Here is a 19124-nt window from a genome sequence, read left to right on the forward strand (position 1 = left end):
GTAGTAGTACCACTACTCCTGTGAAATGTGTTAGATGTATATTATTTGCATATATGTTTTCATGGTGCAACAAGTTGGGTTTGTTCCGGGGTTTGGGTGTAAAAAAAAAAATATTTCAATGTTTTGAAATTGTATTTCTAATCTAATAGTAAATAATATTATAATATAATTTACTAATAGTAAAAATACTTTAAACAAAAAAAATAAATAAATAAAAATGTGATTGTGATCTCGCTCCAAAAAAGTTGTGATATAATTTTTTTGGCATTATCGATGACCCCTATGCGCAAGCTAAGAATAAACCTCTGCAAAAAACATGCCATGACGTATCATAGCTTGTACCTTAACTGAATGGTTGTGGAAGTCCGTCACAACTATCTCATTCTTGTTATTCACGGCCACAAAGTGAGGACCTGTGGGAGGCAGAGCAAGAGGGAAGGATGACGTGGCGAGTTCATTGTCTACAGAGGAAGTGAACAAGTCTATTTTTAAACAACAATGCAACAACAGCACAGCCCGTAGCAGGGGCTGACGAGAGCAGACGTGACAGAGAAACATCAAATCAAAACATGGCGTCATCTTTTACTTACTGAACACAGGGCCAGATTTACTAAACTTTTGATCCAGTGCTATGTTTGCACCACTCTTGTCTAAAAGGGAAGAACATAAGGTGAGTGAAGACAAGAGAAACGTCAAGTCAAAGGATTGGGTTCAACATAAACAATGGGCAAAATCTATAATGAAATGTCATGCAGTGTTACGATTCATATTGGTGGTCAGTGGGCAGGTCACCAAAATGAGTCAAAAAGATTTAAAGGAGACACATTATGCTCAAGTCTGCTTGAATTCTGACACTATTTATAGCCATCTTATATCTTATCTTATAGCCTAAACTTTGTCTCCCCGAATTCTGATGGGCGTGATTGACAGGCGGATTCACCAACCAAGTTTGATGTATTATTATTATTTAAAAAGCTAATATAATATGCCTCCTTTATATATATATAAAAATATAATAATAATAATATGAACTGGGTCCAATAACTATAGCAACTAAGAAACACAAAATGATGGGCTATGTTGCACTTTGCTATGATTTCAATGAGAAAAACTTGACAACATGAACACCAGTGTAAATCTGGCTCACACCACACACCCTGACCAATAGTTGTTGGTTTTTTTTATGGTAAACAATAAATATGTGGTCTAAGAATACAAACAAATTAAACTGATAAACTGGTAGCTATTATGTAATCTATCTTATCTGCTATATAAGCTTAGTGCTATATGCTTCCAGTAAATTCCATTAGACACATAATTAGATAATCCTATGTTATTCAAAATACTAAAACACTAAATAGCGAATAGCTAACAATAACTGAAGCTAGTTGGTTTTGCTAGCTTACCTGCGAAATGCCTGTCTGAAGTCCCCTTGGCCCCAAACTTAGTGACCAGTTTCCCATTGGACTGAAAGATGAAGACGCAGCATGCCTTGTTGTCCACGGTGATGATGTGTCCGTTCTTATCCACCGCCACTCCTTTGGGTCCCATCAGCCTCCCTGCTCCAATTTTGTTCTGAGAAAAAAAAGAAAAAAAAATAACATATTGTGTAACTGCCACTTTTTAGTTTTTATGTTTTATATTATTTAGGTGTAATTTTGTGGAGTGTCACTAGAGGGCGCAGTTTAAGGTCTGTGTACACATGAAGCAATGCTAGTCGCGTAGAAGAAGCGATCTCAGCTAAATGAGAAAAGTGGCATGATTAAAAGCAGATGATTGGGTTGCAGTTTAAGGATACATTTAAGAAGAAAGAAGATATCTCAGTTAATCCCTCTCGTTATACAGCCAACGAGATTAGTTTGTCTACCGTATTTTATTTTAAGGTAATTGTTGAATGTCTTTATTGTTCATTAAGTTAATTATTGTTTTGTCTATGTTTTTCTTTAGTTTTCACGAGTGTATTTATTTGGATTCATGTGCAAGATGGATGTCAATAAATTCGTCAGTAGAGGAAACCACTTGTGTCTGTAGTACCTGGAGGAATTACAGTGAAAACTCGGAATGTTGATCAGCGCGAGTGGAGAGCACATGGGGCAGCAGCGGGCATGTCTGGGCGTGTTCAGGATGTGTGCGGAGCGGAGCCGTGACCAAGAGACAAGCTAACCAGGACTGTGCACGCGACGTAGGGGCTTGCAATCAAGATAAGGCCATAAGAAACTGGACTCTCACAAGTCAAGAGACAGTCCAAGTGAAAAAGGGCAATCATAAAGGTTGACTAATTGAACTGTTAATAAGGTAACATTTCCTGCTAAGGCTTCTCTATTACGTCACAGCCACTATAAGTTACAAGCTAAAGCTAACTACATTCGATTTCATATTTGTACATTTGTATCAGTAATGTGAATGCTGTATTTTATTTGAAGTTTAAGGGCTCAAAGAATATTTTGGTTACATTCTGGTAATATTCAAATTGATGTAATCAGCATTTAAGTTATTCATATTATTTTATTACAATCAAAGGGAAAAGTTTTATTTTACAAGCTTAAGCCGTTATTTTCTAGTAGTTCAAGTACATATTAAGGGGCACTTAAGTTCTTATTTAAGCTTACACTATTTAAACTGGCTGGACTGACTGCTAACGTCATTTCCGGGTGAGTGCATTCTGTTTTGCGAGTTGTATATCTAGCGTATCTAGCGTCTCTCTCCTGAAATTGTTAATCCACGAATCTTTACAATTTTAAAAAGCAGTTTCTAACATCTACACTAGTGCCTGAATACTTCGCTAAACCACCGAAGTTTCATTCAGCATCTATTGCTCCGCACTTCGTGGATTAAGCCCCTCTATCTCTCGGTTCAGCCTGAACTAGCCTAGCCGACTAGCATCATGGCTAAACCCTCCTCCTCTTCTCTCGCTCTTCCCTGCCCTGGTTGCCATATGTGGAGTGATGACCCTGGCTTATTTGACGATGATAGGGACAGTTGCGTTAAGTGTGGTGTCGTGGCAGTCCTGCAGGCCAGGGTCTCAGAGTTAGAAATGCGGACCCGCTCATTGGAGGCTCTGACCCCGAGTTACAGTCAGGTAGCAGCAGTAGGGACCGCGGACCGCAGTAGCTTTAGCGTAACTAGCGAGACTAGCCCCCCAGCGCAACCCGTGCAGCCGGGATCAGACCAGGACAGGTTTGTGACAGTTAGAAGAAAGCGTAGGACAGGCCAGGGACACAGGGCTGAGAATAGGACTGTAGCAGACCAGGGACACAGGGTTGAGAGTAGAGAGCTCCCTGTCCAGAACAGGTTTGCTCCCCTGAGCTGGACCCGGGACACTTTAGTCATAGGGAGCTCCATAGTCAGGGACGTGGAACTGCCTGCAGCTTCCACGCGGTGTTACCCTGGAGCCAGACTGGGTGACATCGAGGGGAATCTTAGGCTTTTAAAGAAAAGTAAGAATAGGTACCGCCGGATCGTTATACACGCGGGGGGTAACGATACTCGGCGCGGTCAGTCAGAGGTGGTTAAGTTACAGATAGCTGCAGTCTGTCAATTGGCTAAGTCAATGTTGGAGTCCGTGTACTTCTCTGGCCCCCTCCCAACCTACACCAATTGTGAAATGTACAGCCGCTTTTCAGCAGTCAACCAGTGGTTGACCAATTGGTGCCCGCAGAATGGTGTCGTCTTCATAGATAATTGGAGGGCATTTGAGGGGAAGCCTAGGCTTATATGTAGAGACGGCATCCATCCCACGCAGGCTGGCTCCGCCCTGTTAGCTCAGAATATGATTGCTAGTCTAGGTTAACCAGGTAAGACTAGCACGCAGAATAGCTCAGGGAAGCACAGTGATAGTGACGTTAGGGAGCAGTTTAGACCAGTGAAGCACAGCTTAGTCAGAGGGAACAGCTCCAAACAGACAGAGACTGTGTGTGCCCCACGTACAAAAAGCACAAAAAAAAACACCTCTAAACTCTGACAAGGAAGCTGTCAGATCTCATAACTTAATAAAAATAAATAAATGTGCCGCAAATAAACAAAATGATAAGTGTGTAAAATGTGGACTGCTAAACATCAGGTCTCTTTCCTCCAAATCTCTTTTAATAAATGAACTAATTGGCGACCTTAATATTGATCTGTTAGCCCTAACTGAAACATGGCTTCGGGAAAATGAAAGTTCATGTGACTTGATGGTGTAGATTTGTTTAGTCTAACATAGTCAGAGTGCCCGGAGCACAGGTCGAGGTGGTGGTGTGGCTGTCATTTCTCATTCCAGTCTAATTCTCAGCCCCAAACCCAACTATACATACCTCTCCTTTGAAAGCCTCGCACTCTCCATTACGTGCCCCAATTGGAAAAACCAAAAAGCTGTTATATTTATAATAATTTATCGACCTGGTCCATATGCCGACTTCCTGACAGAGTTTTCTGATTTCATTTCAAGTTTAGTCTTGAATTGGGAAAGGATTGTTATAGTTGGAGATTTCAACATACATGTAGATAACGGCAGTGATTGCCTCAGTAATGCTTTTGGCGCACTCCTGGATGGGATCGGTTTCACCCAGAGTGTGAATAAGCCGACTCACTGTCACAATCACACTCTAGATCTCGTTCTAACCTACGGTATTGAGATTAATGATCTAATTGTCCTTCCTCAAAACCCTATACTCTCTGACCATTTCTTAATTACCTTTCAATTTATACTAAAAGACTATCCAGCCCCACAGAAAAAAACTATAATGAAAAGAACATTATCAGATAAATCGGTTACAGAGTTTAAAGAAATTATTGAGCCATTACTGAAAGATATGTCATGTGACAATGACAATAATTTTAATCCAATTGTCACTGATCAATTGGTTGACAGAACAATGCTCACCTTAAAATCTGCTCTCGATGTTGTAGCTCTGCTAAAACAGAAAAGCATTAAACCAAGACCTCCGGCTCCATGGTACACGTTACAGCTCAGGACACTCAAACAACATGTAGGACGCACAGAGAAGCTTTGGCGCCGCTCGCGCTCTGAGCAGTCTCTGAAGGCATGGAAGCTCTGCCTGCTCACTTATAAGGCCGCTCTGCGGAAAGCCCGAACTAGATACTATTCAAATCTAGTAGAAGTAAACAAAAATAACCCCAGATTTCTGTTCAGCACTGTAGCCAGGCTGACAAACTCCCACACTGCTAATGAGTCTCTTATCCCCTCGAACATTAGTTGTGATGACTTTCTTCACTTCTTCGATTACAAAATTACAACCATTAGAGACAAAATCAACAAAGCTACTCCAAAAATCAGCTCTGAGCTAATCCAGTCTGTAATGCCAATATCCCACATGGATCCTCTAATAATATTGGATAAATTTACTCCTGTTGATGAGGTGGAGATTACCTCAGCCATCATGTCGTCCAAACCATCAAACTGTATGCTCGACCCTATTCCAATCAGACTCCTCAAAGAAGCCCTCCCCCTAATAATAGATTCCATCCATAACATAATAAATATGTTGTTAGAAAATGGCTACGTTCCTCAGTCCTTTAAGTATGCTGTGATTAAACCCCTTTTGAAAAAACCTAACCTAAATCCTGATGAACTAGTCAACTATAGACCTATCTCTAATCTTCCCTTCCTCTCAAAAATTCTCGAACGAGTGGTGGCGAAACAGCTCTGCAGGACAATAATATATTTGAAAAATTTCAATCTGGATTCAGAGCTCACCACAGCACAGAGACTGCATTGCTTAAAGTAACAAATGATTTACTACTAGCTGCTGATAACGGGCTGGCTTCAGTCCTGGTCCTACTGGACCTCAGTGCAGCGTTTGACACCATTGACCATTGGTTAGAATGTGACATTGGAATCAGAGGGATCGCCCTCAAATGGTTTAAATCCTATCTATCAGATAGGTACCAGTTTGTTAGTATAAACCAGAGCACCTCTCCCTGTTCTAAAGTAGCCTGTGGTGTTCCACAAGGATCTGTGCTTGGTCCAATCCTATTTACTCTGTATATGTTGCCATTGGGTAACATTATCAGAAAACATGGCATTAATTTTCACTGCTATGCTGATGACACTCAGCTGTACTTATTAATGAAACCAAATCAGACTGATCAAATAGATAAACTCAGTGCCTGTGTGAAGGACATCAAAACCTGGATGACCTTGAATTACCTGCTCTTAAATCCTGAAAAAACAGAGGTCATTGTCGTTGGTCCCAAAGGTCAAAGAGATTCTCTGTCGGACCAGATAATCTCACTCAACAATGTGAGTATAGCTTCTAGCCCTACTGTAAAAAATCTTGGAGTCCTATTTGATCAAAATCTCTCATTCACAGCCCATATAAACCTAGCTTGTAAAACCGCATACTTTCACCTGCGAAATATAACTAAAATTTGAAATATTTTACCTAAAAACGATGCTGAAAAACTCATCCATGCATTTGTTACTTCCAGACTTGATTACTGTAATTCTCTGCTTGCCGCCTGCCCCAAAAGTACTATAAGGAGCCTCCAGTTGGTCCAAAATGCAGCGGCCAGAGTCCTAACAGGAACTAAAAGAAGAGACCACATCAGTCCTATACTAAAATATCTGCACTGGCTTCCTGTCGAGCTTAGAATCAAATTCAAAGTCCTCCTCCTGACATACAAAGCCCTAAACGGTATGGCCCCATCCTATCTGCAAGATGCTATTGTCCCGTACCAGCCAAACAGAGCACTCCGCTCTCAGAATGCAGGACTATTAGTGGTTCCTAGAGTGTCCAAAAGTACAGTGGGAGGGAGAGCATTCAGTTACCAAGCTCCTGTGCTATGGAATCAACTTCCTGCTGATGTTAAACAGGCCCCCACAGTCTCTGTATTTAAGACCAGGCTTAAAACCTTCCTCTTCGGTATAGCGTATGACCAGGTTACTTAGTGAGGGAGTTAGGGACATTAAAACCCGGGATAAGATAGGCTGCAGTAGGAGATAACTAGCTGGGGGAAGTATGGCAACCTGAGCACTATCCTCTGCTTTGTCCTATTTTCTCATCAGCAATGCTATTCACATGTTGTCCCCTGTCCCACTCCCCCTGTGGAGTGTATCTCTTTCAGATGCCCCGATGACAGCTGGACCCTCTCCTCCTCCCCGCCTGGCCCTCCTCCTCGCCTGGCTCTCCTTCTCCTCGCCCGGCTCTCCTTCTCCTCGCCCGGCTCTCCTCCTCCTCGTCTGGTCTTCCTCCTCCTCGCCTGGCCGATTTTTCTTGTTTTGTCTGATTTTTCCTGTTGTTTTGTTTTTGTGTGTAGGCAGCACGGTGGCTGAGTGGCAACACTCATGCCTCACAGCAAGAGGGTTTGGTTGGATCCCCGGGTCGCCAGGCCTTTCTGTGTGGAGTTTTTCATGTTTCTCCCCGTGTCTGGATGGGTTTCCTCCGGGTACTCCGGTTTCCCCCATCAACCAAAACATGAACGCCCTTCGAGACAACTGTTGTTGTGATTTTGGGCGTTACAAAAATAAATTAATTGAATTTAAATGAATTGAATTAAATTGACTAAATATAAAAATGACTGAGCAAAGTGAGTCCCTAGTTCAAGTTGAGGTTAGCGCAGAGCCCCATGAGCCAGAAGAAAGGCAAGATACTGATCCCAGTGCCAAAGAAGAAACAGTCACTCAACCAAGGAGAAGTGAAAGAGTGAAAACACTCACAGAGAAGGGAAGAGAAATGCAGGATGAGAGAATAAAGGCACTCCAACAAAGATTTAACTATATTTATGATAAATGGAGAATGCATGCAAGATCATCCAAGCAACCCCTTTCACAATCAAACCCTTTAAGTGAAATCCTGCTTAACGATATTATTGGTGATGTTACAGGACTTTCTTCAGATATACAAAAGATTTATGACGAGCTACGCAGGCTCACCCCACCTGACCAAGAGACACGTCGCAGGGTGGATCTTTGTTTGGAGATTTCAAGGTTCATTGTACATAGAGCTTCAAGTCGTTTGGATGGAAATGCGGTGGAAGAGGACCAAGATTGGCCAGATGCAAGCTCCCTCTTTCAGTCAACAATAGTCAGCAAGTCAAGCTCTTCTACTACATCAAGGTGCACTACACACTCAAATAGCTCCTCGGAAGCATCAAGAACCTGCAGCAGAAGCAGCTGCAAGCCAAACTGTTCTCATTGTGTTATGAAGAACAAGAAAGGGAACAGCAGGAGATCGAAAGACTTGAAGCAGAAGTTAGGAGAAAGGCTGCCGAGCAAGAAGCTCTGACACAAAGGTTGCGTTTAGAGAGAGAGGCAGAAGAAATCAAACTAAGAATACAAAGAGAAGCAGATGAAGCAAAGCTTAAGGTGCAACAAGAAGAAGAATATGTGGCTTTGCAAAGAACACTTGATGAAAAGAAAAGAACTTAGAAACAATCAAAGATCTCAAAGCAGCACAAGCAAGAATGCAGAAATATGACCAAACACGTATAACAGGGGAGCAGAAAGTTGAAGTAACAAAGTTGAACACAGTCAAGGACAATAAGTTTGTAAGCCTTCCTCCTCTTTATGAGCAGTTTGTTCCTCAAGTTGTCAACAACCAGACGAGTAACAGTTCAGCAAACCTTGTTAATGTGTTAGCAAGTGCATTAAGTGCAAGCCACATCCCTGTTCCTGAACCGGCAGTGTTTAGCGGAGATCCATTGACATACAATGACTGGAAACTTTCATTTCAAACACTTGTTGAACAAAAGAACATTCCTGAGAATGAGAAAATATTTTATCTTCGGAGATATGTGAGTGGACAAGCAAAGCATGCAATTGATGGATACTTCCTGCTTGGAACGGAATCAGCATATGACGCTGCATGGAAGGTTCTCGAAGAGAGGTATGGAAACCCATTCACTATAGCAAGAGCTTACAGAGACAAGCTACAAGCATGGCCCAAAATTACATCATTTTGAGCTAAGAGACTTTGCTGATTTCCTGCACAGTTGTGAAGCTGCTATGGTCCACATAAAGTCATTAGAAATCTTAAACGACAGAAAGATTCTTTCCAAGTTACCAGATTGGCTAGCTGCCAGCTGGAATCGCAAAGTAATTGAAATAGAAGAACAAACTAACCAGTTTCCCACTTTCAGTCAGTTTGTTGCATTTCTAACAAGAGAAGCCAGGATTGCTTGTAACCCTGTTACATCATTGCAGTCACTAAAGCAAGTTGAGCAAGAGAAAGCTGACAAGCTGAAATTCTTTTTTTTTATTTTTAATTTTTTATTTATAAAAATTTTAAAACAATTTAAACAATAAAAGAGAACAAATGTAGCGCCAAACCAGGGTGTAAAAAGAAAAAAATTTCATTACATCACACATTGGGTAAGGAGAAATCAAAGTTACATAGAAAACAAAATAAAGAAAAATTTCAGAAATTCAGGACTGTGCGGGCGTCCTCGGTCAGCCCTATGTAAAGTCTGTTCTACTTTGTCTAATGTATTTTAGCCGCTCCTTCCAAACTCTGTTAAATTTGTCCACTTCCAGCCTTACCGAAGCAGTCACTTTCTCCATATTATAAATGTTGAGCATAACATCGACCCATTCTTCCACCCGAGGCACCAGATCAGTTCGCCATCTTCTTGTGATTGCTTTTTTACTAGCCAAAATCATTATTCTCATCATTTCACAATCTTCCTTTCTTCTCAAATTCAATATTTCGATTTTTCCTAGATAAAAAATTTCAAAACTTAATGGAATTTTAATATTCAATACTTCATCTATGATATTTTTTATGTCAATCCAATACTGGATTATCGAAGGGCAACCCCAGAAGATGTGGAAGTGGTCTGCTTTATCGGCACCACAAGATCTCCAACATTTTGTGTCTGCATACTTTCTCTGTGCCAGGGTTAAGAAAAAACGTATTATAGTCTTCCATCCATACTCCCTCCAAAACCATGACCTGGTGATTTTCCATTGATAAACACTTATTTGTTCCCAATCCGCTCCTAAAATTTTAATGTTTGCTTCCCTTTCCCATCGTCCCTTCACATATTCTGTGGTGTCCACTTTCAGATCCTCTAATGCTGTGTACAATTTTGAAATAATTTTCCTACTTAACTCTGATTTAGAAGCATCTAGGATAATTTTCAAGACAGCTATCTGCTGTAAATCAAACTTCATGCTTTTTTGTTCTTGTTTTAGATAATGCCTTAGCTGCAGGTATCTATGAAAATCCTGATTACCTAGATTGTAGAGCTCTTTCAACTGCTGAAAACTCATCACATCCCCTCTTTGAATTATTTCCCAGTGCATTTTTGGACCATTTTTCCACATCTTAAAAGTGCTATCCAATTTGTTTGGCTCAAAGTCCGTGTCATATGCAATCCATCTCAATAATCTGCACTGTTCTGTTAATTTGTGCTTTTTCATAATTTCAGACCATATAGATAGAGACACCCACAGCCCCAAGGGTTAACCTTTTGTTTCCAGTTCGTCAATAATTGCGGATCACACATTATAGCTTATATTGGTGGTATAGTATTCCCCTCAATGTCTTTCCATCTTGCAGTGTATTCTGGGTCACATAAATTCATCAGGATTTTCAACTGAGCAGCTTGGTAATAACTCTTTAGGCATGGCAGTGCTAGACCACCTTTCTTTTTTTGCAATTGTAAAGTCCTATATTTAATACGCGGCCTCCCCCCTTGCCATAGATATCTAGATATCGTCCTGTCCCACTCTTTAAAGTCTTTATCTCTAATCTAAAGTGGAAGATTTTGAAATATGTATAATAACCTAGGCAGAACGTTCATCTTTATTACCTCCACTCTTGATGCCAGACTTTGATAAGGAATTAAATTCCACCGAGATAGATCTGTTTTAATATTGGATATTAAGAAGTCATAATTAGTAGCTTTTAAGTTTCCCACGTCTTTTGTCAAGTAAATACCCAAGTACTTCATTGTCTGTTGATCCCAGTTAATCATGTAATTTTGTTTTATGTCTTGGCTCGGCTCATAATTAAAAGTCAACGCTTGGGTTTTTCGCAAATTAATTTTGTAGCCTGACATCCTCCCAAAGTCTGATATTGTTGTCATCAAAACTGGCAGTGATGTGTCTGGATTCTCCAGGTATATTAAAACATCATCTGCAAACAATGCTATTTTCTGTTCTGATCCCAACATAGTTATACCTTTAATATTAGTGCACTGCTTTATACATTGGCTTGGTTCTAGGAAAATGGCAAATAGTAGTGGGCTGACCGAGCATCCTTGACGGCATCCCCTTCCTAGCTTGATCGCGTTGGGTAAGCTACCATTAACCTTGATCCTTGCTACAGGATCCCTATACAGAGCCCGCACAGTCCTAATATACTCCATTTGGAAATTAAACTTTTTCATTACTTTAAACAAAAATTCCCACCCAACGGAGTCAAATGCCTTTTCCGCATTTAATCCTAAAATTGCAGCTTCCACTTTCCTTTCCTTGATATATTGCATGATATGTAAAGTACGGCGGATGTTGTCATGAGTTTGTCTTTTTTTAATAAATCCGGTCTGGTCTAGACTAATAATTTCCGGTAGGATATTCTCCATTCTCCGTGCTAAAATCGCTGTAAATATTCTATAATCTACATTTAGTACACTTATTGGTCTGTAATTTGAGCAATTTGTACCATCTTTACCCTCCTTTGCTATCACAGAAATTATTGCCTCCCTCCAGGAATCAGGAATTCTACCCCCCTTTAATATCCAGTTGAATGTTTTACACAGATTAGTGTTTTCCTATATACTTTATACCATTCAGAGCCATAACCGAGTTGATTTCCTCTGCTGTTATTTCCGCCATTAACCTCTTATTCTGTTCCTCTGTTACTCATGGCAGGGGTAACTGCTCTAGAAATGTGTCTATTTGGGATTCATTATCATTTTTTATCTTGGTATACAACTTATTGTAGTAGTCTACAAAGCACTTTTGAATATCTTCTGTTGCATATACCATTTGATTTGTTTTGGGGTCTTTCATCTTATAAACATGTCTTGTTGTCTGTTGCTTTTTTAGTCCATAAGCCAATAATTTTGCATATTTACTCTCCGCTTCATAATATCTTTGTTTAGTATAGATCATTTTCTTCTGAATTTCTTGTGACATTATATCATTAATTTCTGCCCTTTTTGTTTTAATCTCATCACTTATTTTACTGTCCGCATTGTTTTTGTGTTCCACTTCCAGTTTTCTCAAATCAGTTTGTAAGGATTTCAGCGCAGATTGTTTCATCCTTTTCAAGTATGCAGATTTAGCTATCAACTTTCCTCTTAATACCGCTTTACATGCATCCCATAACACAGATGGAGATACCTCATCATTATCATTTTTCTTCAATATATTCACAAATATCCTTTTCAATTTCATCTTTCATCTGACCATTCAGCAGGCTTGAATTCAGTCTCCAGACTGTTGTTTTCTTCTCAGTGTCCATGCAGATCTTTAAGATTAAAGGGCAGTGATCAGATAAATCCATCACTCCAATGTGACAACTTTTTATCCTGTATCGATCCTGTCTATGTCCTAGAAAGTAATCAATCCTTGAGTACAGAGAGTGAGGTGCGGAGTAATATGTATAATCTCTTTTCAAAGGGTGAAGTTCCCTCCATATGTCTAAAATCCCAAGATCTGACATCAGCTTAGAAATTCTTTTACCAGTAGTATTTTTTTGTTGAGCTTTCCCAGAGGAGTCAAGTCGTGGGTCGAGCCTCTGGTTAAGGTCGCCCCCCCCTATCAGCACCCCCTCGCTCTCTGTTGTCACCAAATCAAAAATATGTTTAAAAAAAGCCCAATCTGAGTCCGGAGGGGCATAAATATTTATTAGCGTAACCAGTATTCCCTCTAGTCTACCCGTCACTAGGATATATTGACCCTCCGCGTCCTTTATTGTTTTTAGCATTTCAAAACTAATTCTGTTGGATATCAGAATACACACGCCTCTCCTATGCCCTACCCCGTAGGAGGAGGAAAATTCCTGGTTATAACCATATCTCTTCAATTTTTCATGTTCTTTATCATTCATGTGTGTCTCCTGCAGGAGCAAAACCTCCACCCCCTCTTTCTTCATTTTACTCAATACCTTGCTCCTCTTGATTGGACTAAGCAGACCATTCACATTATAGGAAGCTACTGTAAATTGACTATTCATTGATGTAATTTTGTACGGTTATACTTTCTACTCCCTGTGCTACAAGTAAAGAACTTTGAGAACAATATTTTAAACAAAATAACTTTGAAAAACATACTATCAGGACTTCCAAACATGAGGTCCGAGATTTAACCTTTTTAGAGCAAGCTCCCAACTCTAAGGGATAGCCCCTATTCCCAACCGGTAGGGGGCCCTCTTGGCCAGATTTGGCCCTGTCCATACTTTTAATTTTTATTTTCTTCTGTTGATTTGTTAGGAGGACGAAAAGAAAAACGTCCCCGACTGAAAATTATGCAAAACAGAAAACTCTCAAATGTCCATATACATAGCTTGTACCCTGAAATATCAAAATCAGACTTATGTTACAGTTAGTCCCTTTCTTCTTCTTTTTTTTTTTTTTTAAGATGGAGATTCCTGTTGTTCTGGTAGCTCCCTCGCTAGTCCTCCTCCCCGCTTCTTCTGTAATTGAAGGCCTTCAGTTTCTGCTTGTACCCCAGAGATGAAACCTGGTCCAGCCTGTCTGCTTCCTGCACGGAGCGCCACATCTGTCCCAAAATCCTCCCAATCGGGTCCTCCGCAGGCTTGACAATGCGCACTTGGAGCCCTCTTGTAACCATGTCTTTCATTGCTTCTGTTGCTGTATTATACATGCGGGTCTCTCCTTCATAGAAAACACGAAGTTTTGCCGGAAAAGGTGTCTGAAATCGTATTTTTTTCTCTTTTAACACCCTCTTTGCTTCAGCGTATTCCTTCCTTTTCTTCATTACTTCTGGTGCATAATCATGGTCCACATAAACCCGCTGCTCCTCGTATAGGAAGCCCCTTTTCTCCCATGCCTTCTTGATTATTTCTTCTTTGGTCTTATAATTTGAGAGCTTTACAATAATAGATCATGGGGGGCATCATTTGGCGGATGGGGACCCAGTGCTCTGTGGGCTCGCTCCGCGCTAAGCTCAAAAGTTGGCGGCAACTCGAGTTTTTCCCTGAGTAGTGTGACAAGCTGAAATTCTTCAGACAAAGACAAGTTGGTGCTAAAACATTGGCCACAAGTTCACAAGAAAAGCCACAACTAACATGTGCCTTCTGCAAGAAGCCCAAGCATACTCTACATAAGTCATTCCTGAGGAGGAGCGTGCTGCGGTGAAAGATTTCGATATGTCTCTGAGTTTGCCACGCATCGAGAGAGCTCTTGGAGTTGAATGGTGCATTTCTTCAGATGCATTCAAGTTTAGAGTGCAAGTGAAGACTAACTCACTCACAAGAAGAGGTGTACTTTCCACCGTAGCCTCAGTTTATGATCCCTTAGGTTTCATTGCACCGTTTGTCCTCTTAGGGAAACAGATTCTTCAGCAAATGTGCAGAGAAAAGGTTGATTGGGATCAGGAACTTCCAAATCACTTAAAACCTCAGTGGGATTCATGGATCAAAGACCTTCCAAGTTTGGCCAATGTACAGATTGACAGATGTTTTGTTCCTTCAGATCAGATTTTGGACAAGTCAAGAAATATGAATTACATCACTTCGCAGATGCCAGTATCAGTGGATATGGAACATGTTCGTACCTGCGAGTTATTAACGAGTCAGATCAAGTTCATTGTTGCTTAGTAATGGCAAAGTCAAGAGTTGTACCTACCAGTGTCACAACTATCCCTCGTCTCGAACTCTCAGCAGTTGTTGTTGCAGTTCGAGTCAGCGATCTTCTCAGAACAGAGCTTGAAATCCCAAATATTCAAGAGTTTTTCTGGACAGACTACACAGTTGTTCTTGGCTACATCAATCACGATGCCAGAAGATTTCAAGTGTTCGTAGCCAACCGCATACAAAGAATCAAGTCAAGCACAATACCAGAGCAATGGGCATACATTGTATCAGAGCAAAATCCTGCAGACTATGCTTCTCGAGGCTTGACAGCAGAGCAACTTAAGTCCTCCAACTGGTTCAAGGGACCAGCATTTATTTGGCAAAGGAACCTACCAGATAGAGATATCAAAGTGGGAGAGATAACAGATGATGATCCAGAACTTCGCAAAGTTTTGGTTTGTACCACAAACATAAAAGAGGAGCCAACCATTCTGAACAAATTCAAGAAGTTTTCAGAATGGTCCAGATTGATAAAGGCACTTACAATCTTGAGAAGGAAAGCAAAGGAATACAAGGGCGAGATACAAAAGACAAAAGAAAGTACTAGTTTGGAAGAGAGAAAAGAAACAGAGCTGTTTGTCATCAAACATGTTCAACAGAAAGCTTTCTCAGAAGAGATAAAGAATCTGAAAGCAAAGAAAGTAGTTTCGAAAACCAAGAACAGTAAGTTGTACAAACTGAGTCCGTTTTTGGATGAAGAAGGAATCCTCAGAGTTGGTGGACATTTGAGTCAAGCTGTGCTATACCCACATGTGAAGCATCCAGCAACACTACCCAAAGATATATATATATATTTCCACTTTAAAAAGAAATATATATATTTCCACTTTACTTATTCGTCATTTTCATGAGAAAGTTCAGCATCAAGGTCGTGGAATGACAATGAATGAACTTCGTGCCAATGGCTGGTGGATTCTTGGACGCAGTCATACAGTTTCATCTCACATCTATAGATGTGTCAAATGTAGGAAGTACAGAAGGAAAACAGAAGTTCAGAAGATGGGAGATTTACCAATAGACCGGACAGAACCAACACCACCCTTTACTTATGTGGGGATGGATTGTTTTGGACCTACTTATGTCAAAGATGGATGAAAAGAAGTCAAGAGATATGGACTCATATATAACTGTCTATGTTCAAGAGCCATACATATCGAAACTGTCGATGACCTAAGTACTGATGCATGCATTAATGCTTTGCTGGCATTTATTGCAATAAGAGGAAATGTTCGTCAACTAAGATGTGACAAAGGAACCAATTTTGTTGGAGCACAGAGAGAGTTAGCAAATCTCATCAAAGATATGGATCAGGAAAGAATGAAACTTCTTGGATGTGAATTTCTCGTGAACCCCCCGTCAGCAAGCCACATGGGCGGAGTGTGTGAAAGACAGATAAGGACCATCCGTAGCGTTCTTTCAGCTATCCTTGACCAGTCAGCAAAGAGACTTGATAGTACATCCTTAAGAACATTTTTGTACAAAGTCATGGCGATTATCAACAGCAGACCTCTGTCTGTCGAACATTTGAATGATCCAACAGGACTTGAACCATTAACACCTAACCACATTTTAACTATGAAGTCAACCATTGTTCAGCCCCCACCAGGACAGTTTCTGAAAGAAGACCTGTACCTACAGAAGAGATGGAGAAGAATACAATATTTGACCAATGAATTTTGGATCCGGTGGAGGAAAGAATATTTGCTTAACTTGCAACCAAGACAGAAATGGAATGCACATAAAAGAGATGTTAAGATAAATGATGTAGTGCTTCTACAAGAAGATCTTGCACCACGCAATGAATGGAAGCTAGCCAAGGTCACAGATGTCTACCCAGGGGCAGATAGTAAAGTGATAAAGGTTAGACTTTTGGTTAGTGAAAGCACTGATAAAAATGGTAAACTTATAATTAAGACAACTTCCCTTGAAAGACCTATACATAAGGTTATTGTTTTGCTAGAATCAGACTAAAGTTTCAGTTATTTGTTCACATTATGTGTCAGATTGTTTGAAGTAATGGAAATCCCACAGTGAGATTAGTGAGATTTGGTGGGAGTGTAACTGCCACTTTTTAGTTTTCATATGTTTTATATTATTCAGGTGTAATTTTGTGGAGTGTCACTAGAGGGCGCAGTTTAAGGTCTGTGTACACATGAAGCAATGCTAGTCGCGTAGAAGAAGCGATCTCAGCTAAATGAGAAAAGGGACATGATTAAAAGCAGATGATTGGGTTGCAGTTTAAGGATACATTTAAGAAGAAAGAAGATATCTCAGTTAATCCCTCTCGGTATACAGCCAACGAGGTTAGTTTGTCCGCCGTATTTTATTTTCAAAAGGTAATTGTTGAATGTCTTTATTGTTCATCAAGTTAATTATTGTTTTGTCTATGTGTTTCTTTAGTTTTCACGAGTGTATTTATTTGGATTCATGTGCAAGATGGATGTCAATAAATTCGTCAGTAGAGGAAACCACTTGTGTCTGTAGTACCTGGAGGAACTACATATTGAGTTGCCGTAACCATAACAACAACAACAAGCATGCTAACACACATGAGACAATGAAACAATTTATCAGATGCAGACAGTATACAGCAGACATAGTCTGACTCCAGAGCTGCTTATATAATATATCAGTACTGGGGCAAGATGAATTTTGAATTTCGTATACATGGGGAAAAAATCGGGTACAGGACTCAAACAGACACATATCTATGTTATTTCATCCACTCTTAATATTAGTCAGCCTTCAGTGAATGACAGAATTAGCACAGTGAAATATGTAATTAGGTAATTATCAATTCAAGTTGGACATGCAATTAATTGAAATTGTAACCTTAGGGGTGGGCAATATGGCAACCAGTATTCATATTATCATTTTGCCTGACACACAGCAGTCATAGAAATTCTATGCATAACATCTGATATAATCTATAGGCTTCTCTGAAACAATAAACATACTACACATGCAAATCTATGGAAGCCCGTTTCCGCCATGAAAAAAAAAAATAAAAGCCCCACAGAAAGTCGAAATTACGAGTTTTAAAGTCGAAATTACGAGTTTTAAACTCGTAATTAGGAGTTTTAAAACTCGTAATTAGGAGTTTAAAACTCGTAATTAGGACTTTTAAAACTACTAATTATGAGTTTAAAACTCGTAATTATGAGTTTTAAAACTACTAATTATGAGTTTAAAACTCGTAATTATGAGTTTTAAAACTACTAATTATGAGTTTAAAACTCGTAATTAGGACTTTTAAAAGTATGAATTATGAGTTTATAACTCGTAATTTTGGGAATGTAACATTTACAAAAAGTGAACCTTATCAATTTTGATTAAATGAATTTGGTATTTTAATAATTTCCTCAATAAACCAGCGGGGTTGTGACCAGCTGGCACTCTGCTCAGACCAGGAAAACGAGCGCTCACAGACACAGAGCACAGCTCATGAGTGGTCAGAACAGCACTCAGGGCCCACTGATTTGTTCAAGACGCCAGAAACTTTACTGGAGCTTAATTTATTCATTTTTTAAAAGTATGTAGGTGATAAACATAACAGTCCTCCTCCTGTCTCCTCTGCTCTGTACACTCAGTTGCAGTGTGCTACAAGCTCAATTAAGACTTTAAAAGTTCTAATTACGAGTTTTAAACTCATAATTAGTAGTTTTAAAACTCATAATTACGAGTTTTAAACTCATAATTAGTAGTTTTAAAAGTCCTAATTACGAGTTTTAAACTCCTAATTACGAGTTTTAAACTCATAATTACGAGTTTTAAACTCCTAATTACGAGTTTTAAACTCGTAATTAGGAGTTTAAAACTCGTAATTACGAGTTTAAAACTCGTAATTTCGACTTTCTGTGGGGCTTTTATTTTTTTTTTCATGGCGGAAACGGGCTTCCATACAAATCACCTTTTATGTTACAGCAAAATATGTTGTTATATATATTAATATAATAAATGTTGTTTTTTATTAATCACAAGCATACCACCCCAATATTTAAAATGCATTCTATTTTTTATTACAAATCCAAAATTTAATTAAAAATCCACACAAATCCATGGCACCAGGGTTTTTTGATGATCAGATTTCTCTTGTGCATTTAAACACACCAGAGCTGCAAGATTGATTGCATCGAAATCTCAATTTCAATAGATGCAATTAGCAAATTGCAAGTGCTGCACTTTTTGAAGTACCAGTACCAAAATCACCTTCTGCATAAAAACTGGTAAACCTGTACTTTAGATTTGTACAACTATTATGTTATGTTCACATATGATTCTTGTATTCTATTGTGATATATGCGATTAAAATGTGAACTTTGAAAAGAATCCTATTATCTAAAGATGAATCACAAATCT

The 19124-nt window shown here is 39.5% G+C and overlaps 1 protein-coding gene across 2 annotated transcripts in view; it reads right to left on the bottom strand.

The window, feature by feature from the left end:
- The window catches only part of LOC117380401 (tripartite motif-containing protein 3-like), a 72059-nt gene that overhangs the window by 9267 nt on the left and 43668 nt on the right, over positions 1-19124 (bottom strand). Inside the window, exons 11-13 of one of the 2 annotated variants that reach the window (XM_033977206.2) lie at positions 1407-1575; positions 591-650; positions 343-413 (exon numbers count right to left, since the gene is read on the bottom strand). In XM_033977206.2, coding sequence (XP_033833097.1) covers positions 343-413; positions 591-650; positions 1407-1575 — 300 coding nt within the window. The remainder of the gene's footprint in view (positions 1-342; positions 414-590; positions 651-1406; positions 1576-19124) is intronic. The other variant, XM_055226046.1, reaches the window with a different exon arrangement.

The sequence above is a fragment of the Periophthalmus magnuspinnatus genome, chromosome 13 (genome assembly GCF_009829125.3).
Source record: "Periophthalmus magnuspinnatus isolate fPerMag1 chromosome 13, fPerMag1.2.pri, whole genome shotgun sequence".
NCBI classification, from domain to species: domain Eukaryota; kingdom Metazoa; phylum Chordata; class Actinopteri; order Gobiiformes; family Gobiidae; genus Periophthalmus; species Periophthalmus magnuspinnatus.